The sequence below is a fragment of the Colobus angolensis genome, unplaced genomic scaffold (genome assembly GCF_000951035.1).
Source record: "Colobus angolensis palliatus isolate OR3802 unplaced genomic scaffold, Cang.pa_1.0 Scaffold2, whole genome shotgun sequence".
Classification (NCBI taxonomy): domain Eukaryota; kingdom Metazoa; phylum Chordata; class Mammalia; order Primates; family Cercopithecidae; genus Colobus; species Colobus angolensis.
The window spans coordinates 11,170,383-11,180,572 of NW_012115154.1; the positions used below are offsets into that span (position 1 = coordinate 11,170,383).

Consider the following 10,190-nt stretch of genomic DNA (forward strand, 5'->3'; position numbering starts at 1 on the left):
TCATAAAAGCAGTCAGTGATGATCTTGGGGTGCTCAGAGCTAGTGAGAAAAGCAGGGATGTACCTTTTGCTGGTTAGCCACACATTAAAGCCACCTAAGAAAGAGTTTTTTTTAAAATACTGAAGCCTGTGTCCTATCCCAGGGCAATTAACACAAAATTTTCAGGAAGAGGTTGTGAATGTCAGTGAGTATTTCACACTCTACCTTGGTAACTGTGGAGTGTATAGACAGAGCTGAGAACCACTGCCTACAACAAGAACTCTCAAACCTGAGTATGCACCAGAGCCACCTACAAACTTGTTAAGGCAGAAATCACTTGGTACCATCCCCAAGGTTCTGATCAGTAGATGGGGGTAAGGATGAAGAATTTACATTTCTAACAAGTTTCCAGGAGATTCTAATGCTATGGTTACCCTTGGATTAGAATACAGAAAAGTGTGTTGCTCACCAGGCCAAAAAGGAAGGGAGGAAGTCACTGTGTGCAGTTAGCAAAGGCCTGGGGTGAAGAATTCTGGGAAAATTACAAGGAGCTCCTTGTGCCCACCGTGCTAGTGACTGTGGAGACTGTGGGAAAGAGGCTAGGAAGGCAGGTTGAGGAGCAGCCTCCTCTTGGATCCCTTTGACTCTTCCCCACCCCACTACCACCAACCTCTGAAGCAGAAATGTTCTGGGTCTCACACCTGCACTGACCCACACTGCTCTCCTGCCCATAAGATATGGCCACACATCACACCCCATATCTACAGAGCAGACCATGAGCAGGGAGCTTAAGGACCCTGGGGATGGTGGGAAGGGTGCCGTGGCTATGAGAGAAGGTCTTCACCATGCCTTCCCTTCCCATCAGCCACATCGAGGTGAGACTGGGAGAGCACAACATCGAAGTCCTGGAGGGGAAAGAGCAGTTCATCAATGCAACCGAGATCATCCGCCACCCCAAATACAACGGGAATACTCTGAACAATGACATCATGCTGATCAAGCTCTCCACACCTGCCGTCATCAATGACTACGTGTCCACCATCTCTCTGCCCAACACCCCTCCAGCTGCTGGCACCGAGTGCCTCATCTCCGGCTGGGGCAACACTCTGAGCTCTGGTGGTGAGTGGGACCCTTCGCCCTTCTACTTCACTCCATCCTCACAATTTCCAGAACAAACCATGCCCCTTAACTTAAAACCTGTCACCTCCAGGGTTAAGACACATTTCCAGTGCCCATTACACACAGGCTCTGCACTGGACACCAGAGAGACGCAAAGTCTCAAGGACTTGGCTCCTAAAATCAAGAGACAGGACAAATGGAGAACTTGCTATGATCATGTCTTAGGTTCAACAATGATCATTCTGGGAACTAAAAGCCAGAGTCCCTTGCCAGGAATTATGTTTTGGAGTCCTCTCCAGGGGCGGTGTTCCTCTTCAATGTTCCATCCTAGATTATTGTCTCCTTCTCTGGCCTGACCCATATTTCGACTTTCTTTGATCTCTTCCTGATCCTCACAGCTGACTACCCAGACGAGCTGCAGTGCCTGGACGCTCCTGTGCTGACCCAGGCTAAGTGTAAACTCTCCTACCCTTTCCAGATTACCAGCAACATGTTCTGTGTGGGCTTCCTTGAAGGAGGCAAGGATTCCTGCCAGGTGATTTGGACAACCCTTCCCATGCTGAGGCTCCCACTGATACCCAGGCCTCATCTGGGAAAAAGATTGGAACTCCCAATGTAGCAGGGTTGAGGAGGCTCCTTGCAGTGAGCCCATGGAGAAGTGAGGAAGGCTCCCTTGGGCTGCATGCTGACTGCTTAGGAAGAACAGAGAATGCGCCACCACCATAGAAGGACGTGGAGACACACAGCTAGCTGGAAAGGGGTCTTTTAAGGTTCAGAGTGAATATAGCTATATTCCTCCTCCATCTCTCTCTCCATACAACCTGTCCCTTCTTCACCCCAGGGTGACTCTGGTGGCCCTGTGGTCTGCAATGGACAGCTCCAAGGTGTTGTCTCCTGGGGCTATGGCTGTGCCCTGAAGAGGAGGCCTGGAGTCTACACCAAGGTCTACAACTATGTGGACTGGATTAAGGACACCATAGCTGCCAACAGCTAAAGCCCCCGGTCCCTCTGCAGTCTCAGTACCAATAAAGTGACCCTTCTCTCATTGTCTGTGTCTGTGCCTGCTGCCTCACACTCCTTCACACTGGAAAGCATCCTCCACTCTTAGGTCAGACAGGGCTGTCTCCCTTAAATGTAAGCAGAGCCCCCAGCTCCCAAAATGTGTTGCATGGTACACTAGATTAGCACATAAAAAGAAATGGAATCCAAAAATAACAAGAAGCTTCAGAGAAAGAGGGGCTTTGTTAATGTTTCTAGAGAAACATGTGTTTCAGAAAGGTGATCTTTGGCGGAGGGTATTGATTTTTATTTGGGTTCTCACAGTGGTTAGAGCTACTCTGCCTTCAGCACAATCATAGCACAGAAAATGTGTCAGCATTTTCAAGGTGGCCCAAAAAATCTGATCAGCTGAATCTTATTGCTAACCTACAACAATAATGACAAATGCTGTTGGTGATGATGTGCGTCTCCCAGGAATGTTTAGGCACCAAGCCCTCGACCAAGCCCTCCCTTCTCATTCACCTGGAAAATCAGACTCAAGTAAATCTCCCTGGCCCCTAACTCTTCCCTCAATTCTCTCGTTCCATCTCTGTGAGCAGCTAGACAGATGTCCGGCCTACCATAGCGGGAGCCTGACTGTGACTTGCGAATCAAGCCCAGCTCTGCACTCTTCATTTTCATCTTCTTTGCCTTTAGGGTAGGATGCTGCAGTGAATCCCACAGCTACAAACAGCTCCCCACTCCAACCAGGGAACGAAACTAGAGAGGGTCAGGATTCACCTATATGATCAATCAACTGAGGAAGGATTCCTTTTCATAAAACTTGCTTGCCTTTGAAACAGTACAAGTTACTTGGGACTCTTTATAAAAGGTGGAAGGAAAGACATCTGAGGGCTGTGACACCATCTAGCCACTCTGGACACACATTGGCTGGCTTGCACCCACTGGACACAGCAAAGGGAGGCAGGCCACGTGGCACCTGTGGCACCTGCCAAAGCCTCCTCCTAGCAATTCTGAGAGGGCCCATGTTGGGGCCGTAACTCATCCAAGTTTGTCACCGAAGATCCAAGCAAACTTCTCTTTGAAATTCCACCTTCACCTTCTGTCCCAAGTGGTTGTGGACACCCCTGGAGCTAGTTTCAAGGGCCAGGAGCAGCCAAGGGAGACAGACAAGTTCAGAGCACATTTCCTGTTACAGGGAACACAGCACAGGCCTCCAAGTGTCCACGGAGCAGCGTGCAAATTGCAGTGATGAGTAGAGTAAAACCTCTACATGGAGCACAGCATTCCTGGCAAACACAGGGGACCACAGTCCACGTGCTATGGAATACACCCAAGTATGCATCAGCCACTTGTTTGGTAAACAGTAAATGTGTACGATCAATTACCTCGAGAGGGCCATCTGTGCTCCAGATGTGTGGTTTGTGTGAGGAGACAGCTACCACTCACTATCTTCAGAGGAAAACAGGGCTCAGGGCTCACACAAAATGGACAGATACACCTGGGTTACCCAGAAATTCACTGCATACTTTGTTCAACATGGATTTTGTTTTTATGGAGTCCAAATGCAGACCCTAGTTCACTTTACAGCCTTGGGTTTATCTGCTTGTAGAGATACATATACAGTAGATAGATAGAGAAAACAGATACATTTTTTTCCCTTTCTTACCATAATGTCAATGCCTCGTCTGAATATCATCATCATTCAAGAGTCAAGGGAAGAACCAAATGCTTCGTATAAACAGGGCTGGGCTGGGTGGGGGGTGTTAGTTTGCATTATTTTCTGTCTCCATTCAGATCATTGCTTTCAAAGCCCAGCTGGTTACCTAAAGCCAAGAGACAGACATAAGGATCCCAGTGGCCTTCTAGACGGCTGCTTCCACCTCCTACCTGGGCGACTTAGACTCTTCACACAGAAAAGTGAGTCACCCCATTCAGCAGGGTTGCCAGCAGAAACAGGGCATGAAAATCACAGGTAACCACGACATTTCTTCCAAATGTTCAGTGTAAAACAAACCACTACCACCACCACCAAAAATACAAAATAAGCAAAAAAAAAAAAAAATGCTTATTCTAAATGCAAGAGAAAATGCTGTGTGAGAGCCAGGTCATGGGGTTGCATTTTCTCAGGTCACACAGCTTTCTCAGTCCATTTGCTCACATGGAACCGTGAGATATGAAGGTCTCCAGAGTGTGTGCTTGGGATCGAGGCTGGAATCGTTCACCTGTGGGTCCAGACCAAAGGGCAAAGAAGCAGAAAGCCACAACTCTGTCCACCGCCACAGCTTAGGGCCTCCTTCTCACAGAAACTCTGAAGAGTCCCCACCTCAGCCTTCACACAAAACATCTCCTTCTGGCTCAACTACAGCCAGACTGGAGTGCCGTGGCATGGTCTCTGCTCACTACAACCTCTGCCTCCAGGGTTGATGTGATTCAGCCTCCCAAGTAGCTGGGATTACAGTCACGCACCACCATGCCCAGCTAATTTTTTTTTTTTTTTTTAAGTAGTGACATGGTTTCACCATGTTGTCCAGGCTGGTTTTGAACTGCTGACCTCAAGTGATCCAAAGTGTTGGGATTATAGGCATGAGCCACCACTTCTGGTCCAGGCCCCATTTAAAAATAATAATAATAATTTCAACTTTCATTTTAGATTCAGCGGCTACATGTGCAGGATTGTTACATGGGTATCTTGTGTGATCCTGAGCTTTGGGGCACAAATGATCTCATCACTCAGGCAGTGAGTTTAGTACCCAATAGGTAGTTTTTTCAGCCCTTTCCACCCTCCTTCTCTCTTCCCTCTAGTAGTTGCAGTGTCTACGGTTCCCATCTTTACATTCATGTGTACTCAATGCTCAGCTCAAACTTATAAGTGAGAACCTGATATTCGGTTTTCTGTTCCTATGTTAATTTGCTTAGGATTACGGTCTTCAGCTCCATCCATGTTTCTGCAAAGGACATGATTTCATTCTTTTCTTGGCTGCATAGTATTCCACGGTGTATATATACCACATTTCCTTTATCCATTCTACTGCTGATGGCCATCTAGATTGATTCCATGGCTTTGTATTGTGAATAGTGCTGTGACAGATATGCAAGACCATGTGTCTTTTTGGCAGAAAAAATTATTTTCCTTTGGATAAAAGGCCACTAAAGGAATTGCTGTGGAATGCTGGTTCTGTTTTAAATTATTTCAGAAAACTCCAAACTGCTTTCTGCATTAATTTTTCCATGAACTAATTTACACTCTGGCCAACAGTGTATAAGTGTTCCCTTTCCTCTGCAGCCTCACCAGCATCTTCAATTGTTTTGACATTTTAATAATAGCCACTCCAAAACCAAGCTCTTTCAAGGCCAACATGGGGAGGAGCCACAAATATCCCTTTTCCAGAAGAGAATTCCTGCCTGCCCACTGGTAAAATTCTTGTTTTCATCTGTCTTTCATTGTTTGTTTTTCAAAGAAAAACCAAAGGCAAAGTAGTATGACCTTCCACACCTGAACCAGGTTGCAGCCACCAGAGCCTCCTGGGAAAGGGGCCCGTCAAGCATGCATTGATCTTGTCACCTGGAATTTGACAGATCAACAAGCCCCATATCAACCGACCATACACCTGCCCATCAGCACCCATCCTTTCAAGGGATTAGCTCAATTCTGGCTCTGCAGACACTGGCAGCCACAGGTCACAAACCCTGGGTCTCTGTGGGCTTCCCTCATCACCCAGGGCCACAATGGGCTGCCTGCCCTAGGCAGAGACACAGCAACATTTTCTTAAACTGAAACGAAGCTTAAATCCCCTTCACCAATAATCATCTGAGGGCACAGTCCCTGCCTCCTTCCTAGGGGATTTTAAAAAACACATCTCTCTGACCCAAGCAGGTATGTAAGATCTGATTTTAAAGGCAGGGGGCGAATAGCGAGATGAATTGTGGTATTAGGAATGAATCTCAAGTGTTTTTGTGTTGGTACAGGCATCCACATCCAGAACTGTACCTGGACATGGAGAAAAATGCAGGAGAGGAAACGAGAAAAAAAGGGAGACAAAGTGGCTGAAAGTCATTGAAAGCTTCTCCCATGGTTCTTTCTGGCTCTGGTTGCTTTGCCAAGGTATTGAGTTCAGGCAGGGCCGGCTCTGACTGGGAGCTGCTGCTCTGGGAGATGGAAGAATCACTGCACCTCCAGAAAGCTCATTTGATCATCTGTAAAATGATCATTTGATCATTTCTAAAATGTAAAATCCCAAGGTAATTGTGATAATAAAATGAAAAAAAATTATTAACTTATATGAGTTACCTGCTGTATAGTAAGTTACATGGTATATAGTAAGCACAAAGATATGATTCACTGTTACCATAATTGAAGGTCAGTGGTTTGGTGTGCTAAGCACTAACCACAAGCCAGAAAGATGTATTGGAGAAGTAGACAAAGAAATCTATAGTTCAGAATGAACAGGACCCAGAATGACATGTCCACCAAATTGTGCTTGGGCAGCTGGATCTGAGCCTATCCTACACATCTCAGTCTATAGTACGGGGTAACAGTCTCCACCTATAGCTGTCTTCTCAAACTGTAAGGTCATTCCTTTTTGAAGAAAGCTGACCTCAGACTATACTGTGATAATTTAAGGAAGAGCGCAAAATTCTGGAGAAGGCTAGTCTTCAAGCTCTAGATACAGAAATCCTCATATTCTGGGGTATTCCCTTTCAGACAGAGAGTCAGAGACACAAGCACCTGATCCAAAAATCCCCTTTTCCAAACACATTTTCCATCTTCTACCAAGGTTCACCTCCCTGTTTAGTGCACACTGGTGTCGTGTCTACACTTGCTAGAGCAAGAGTCTCTCCTTATCCTCTAAGGCAGGAGTTCTGTGAAGACCCCATGACAAGGAGACAAAATGAAACGACATGCTTAGGGACAACACAGGAAAAGTCCATATTATCAATGCTCCAAAACCTGGTTACCTCAGGCTAGGCTAGTTATTCATGAGCAGAGAGGTGTGTCATCTACATAGCAGTCATAGCCTGGATGGCTCTGGAACTGTGGCAAGGTAAGGCTCTGAGACAAGGTGCCAGGAGAAAGATGAATTCAATCATCTAGTTACGCCAAGAAGAAAAGCACCAGGAAGGAATCAGATGTAGTTTGTCCTCTGGGGACCTCTATCTTGATCCTCAATAAATTGACTTTTAGATGCCACCTGCAGCAATTCCCACACTTCACAATGCACTCCACGGCTTGCTGGTCTTACGATCAGCTCTGCCAAGATCTGTATTCTTAGCAAGACAGAATCATTCTGAATCTCATTGTCTTCCTCTATAAATGGAAACACTTTTGCTCTGCACAAATCACAATTAGCATGTCTGTGGGAAGTTAAATTGAAAGTCACCAAAATGAAAACAATGCACCACAGTTGCTTATGTGAAAACTCTTCTAAAGCTGTCAGGCAACATGCACCATCTAAATACAGCAGCGTTAGGTATGAGCCCATCCGTGATTAGAGGAAGTACGAGGTGGAGAGGGTGTCTCTGAGCAGTGGGTCTCCTGGCTGTGGGGAAGCTGGCTCGGCGGCCATGGCGGGAGCTGAACTCGAAGGTACTCTGTGTGTCCTCTCAACTCCATGGGCCCCACTTTGGCATATTTTCCAATTCCCTCTGGTTTCCATTTGCTTCCTCCCTCTATCCCCCGGCCATGTCCAATTTCAACACCAAGTTTCTGAGCTTTTCTCATTTTGTTCATCTTGTCTCATTTTGTCTCCAGAACATCCCTCCTTCTTTTACATTCCAATAATTCAAACTTGAACTCTGCTCACTCCTGCCCATCACCAACCTGAGCTCTGAGTTGCTAAGAAGGGAAAGCACCCTCATAAGGAAGCTTCTTCTTTTCTTACATCAGTAGACTTGACGGAGACAGCATCTCCATCTCCACACTGCTCTGGCCAAGTTGTGCCTCAGTCAATTACACAACTGTGTTTTAGCAACCTTGCTAGGGCCCAAATCAGGATATTATCTGAGAAGATTCCCTTTGTACTGAGCACAGCTTAATCTCACAGCATCTAAGACAGAAAATTCTAGACCCACCCTTCCACATCTTCGTTATTGAACCCAAAATGTGACCCATTTACCATGTGCTCACATCTCTACCTACTACTGATTCTCAGATCAGATCATAACCCAGATTTACCATGGTCGAAACTCTGGCATGCCATTGTGGTTCAGGCTGACAGCCCTGACCAGGTGGGTCAGTTTGCATCGCCCTGAGTGCAGGTTGCCAGGGCAACCATGAGGCTGCATGAAAAGAACTTATGACAGGATGCACATGAGACAGACAAATGTCTTCACATTGAAGAAGGGAAGGAGTGTGCCATTGGTTTTCCATCCTCCAGATGCACTGAGCAAGTTCCTAACTAACCTCTGCCCCTCCTTCTTTGCAACCCTTCCGATCCTTAAGCCTTGGTAGGAAAGAGAGCCATCTGGAAGCCCAGAATCCTATGAAATGCGAGTCTCCCTTCCCCTTATCCCTTAGTGCTGGAATTCCTGTTCCCAAAGTCTTGGATTTGACATGCTGGCACACTGACTGCAGAGAAGCATCCTCATTCTCACAGGAATGAACCTTAGATAAGACTTTGCTCCTCTCTTGGGGGTTCCAGGACACTGAAAAGCCAAGCTTGCTACCAACGCTTGTCCTTCCTTAAGTGCATTAAATACATCCCCAATAGATAAAAGGATTCCTAAATAACGAGGCCATTCTCCCTCCTTCTAAGCCTCATCTACTGGGCCTAGGAAAGCCCAGCTCTGTGTTCCAGGACTTGGCTTGCCCTGTCTTCCACATCCCGCCATCCTTGCAGGAAACAGCCAATCACCCTCTCTCTTCTCAGAAGGCAAGTTTCCTTATCACTTTTAAATCACAAACCCACAGAGTGGCCAAACATAGCCGAGCTGATGCAAGACCCTGGGAAGGGGAAAGCTGCAGGTGTGTTTGTGCTGGGAGGAGTGGTGACCTTCACCTCACAGACACCCCCTCTCCCGATCCTCGGGAGGTATAAAGATGGGTCCGCCATCACCAGTCAGGCACTTTCTACCGCTATGAATCCACTCCTGATCCTTACCTTTGTGGGAGCTGCTGGTGAGTATCATGCCCTGCCTCAGGCTTCACGCACACCATTTTCTGGCAGACACATGCCCTTCCATTCTTGCTACCTCTCGCCTTTTGACTGTGCTCTGATATTCTCTTTCTTCCATATGGCATCTCTACTTCCCATCCTGTTTGGGCGGTCTTTAAGGCTCTCCTGTTTCCACTTCTCCCTGATTTCACTCCCACCACTCTCATTCATCTATATCCGAGCTGTGGTTGGAAAAGCTAGGAAAGGAGGTCAGGTAGGGCAGGACCACGAAATGAAGCAGCAGGCTTCAGACTTCGCTCCAACCGTACCAAAATAGCACCACTAGAGCTGCTCTTAACCTCGAATGCACCTGGGGTGGTTGAAAAATTCCTCATGCCAGAGACTCAGCTCTAGATATTCTAACTTCATTTGTCTGGGGTACAGCTTGTGTTCTGGGCTTTTAAGCATCACAGATGATTCTTAATATTTCCAGGCATACAGCCAAAGTTAAGAATTGTTGTACTATTGGCCAATAACAACATCTACCCTTGTTCTGTCAAAGTGAACCTGGGGGCTGCCCTAAACGCGGCCCTAACTGCACAGATCTGAGCTATGGGGGAAGCTGGTCATGGCAAGTGTCCACAGCCTGGGGGCTTTCCAAGCTTGGCCAAAGTATCCTGGCAATCCAGGACTCAAATAGCCAGGAGAAGTACACAGCTCATGAATAAAAGAGAGAAGCACTCAGTGGGTGAGGCAACCACATGCCAACTCCTATCCCACTGAAAGCATTGTGAGGACATTCCTTGCGACCTCAGCCTGGTGACCCCAGCAGAGGTCTGAGCCCCCACTGGGTAACTTGCTACGTGCCCCTGGAGACACACAGACTTGGGAGACACATCCAGTGATGCTCACCAAGGGTGGCTGCGCTCCCTCCCTTGCCTAGCCTCACTGTGCTTGTGAACCATTTCTAATTAGAAGGAAGCAACTGCAGGCTGGGAG

The 10,190-nt window shown here is 47.0% G+C and overlaps 1 protein-coding gene and 2 gene segments (V, D, J or C); all 3 read left to right on the plus strand.

The window, feature by feature from the left end:
- LOC105511219 overlaps window positions 1-10,190 on the plus strand; it is a 189,834-nt gene that overhangs the window by 123,875 nt on the left and 55,769 nt on the right.
- LOC105511220 overlaps window positions 1-10,190 on the plus strand; it is a 136,408-nt gene that overhangs the window by 79,772 nt on the left and 46,446 nt on the right.
- Window positions 1-10,190, plus strand: part of LOC105511215 (putative trypsin-6) — a 37,594-nt gene that overhangs the window by 23,149 nt on the left and 4,255 nt on the right. The window contains exons 3-5 of one of the 2 annotated variants that reach the window (XM_011941334.1): window positions 845-1,098; window positions 1,497-1,633; window positions 1,940-2,143. In XM_011941334.1, the coding sequence (XP_011796724.1) occupies window positions 845-1,098; window positions 1,497-1,633; window positions 1,940-2,092 (544 nt within the window). In that variant the 3' untranslated portion in view covers window positions 2,093-2,143. Of the gene's footprint in view, window positions 1-844; window positions 1,099-1,496; window positions 1,634-1,939; window positions 2,144-10,190 lie in introns of those variants that run through there. The other variant, XM_011941333.1, reaches the window with a different exon arrangement.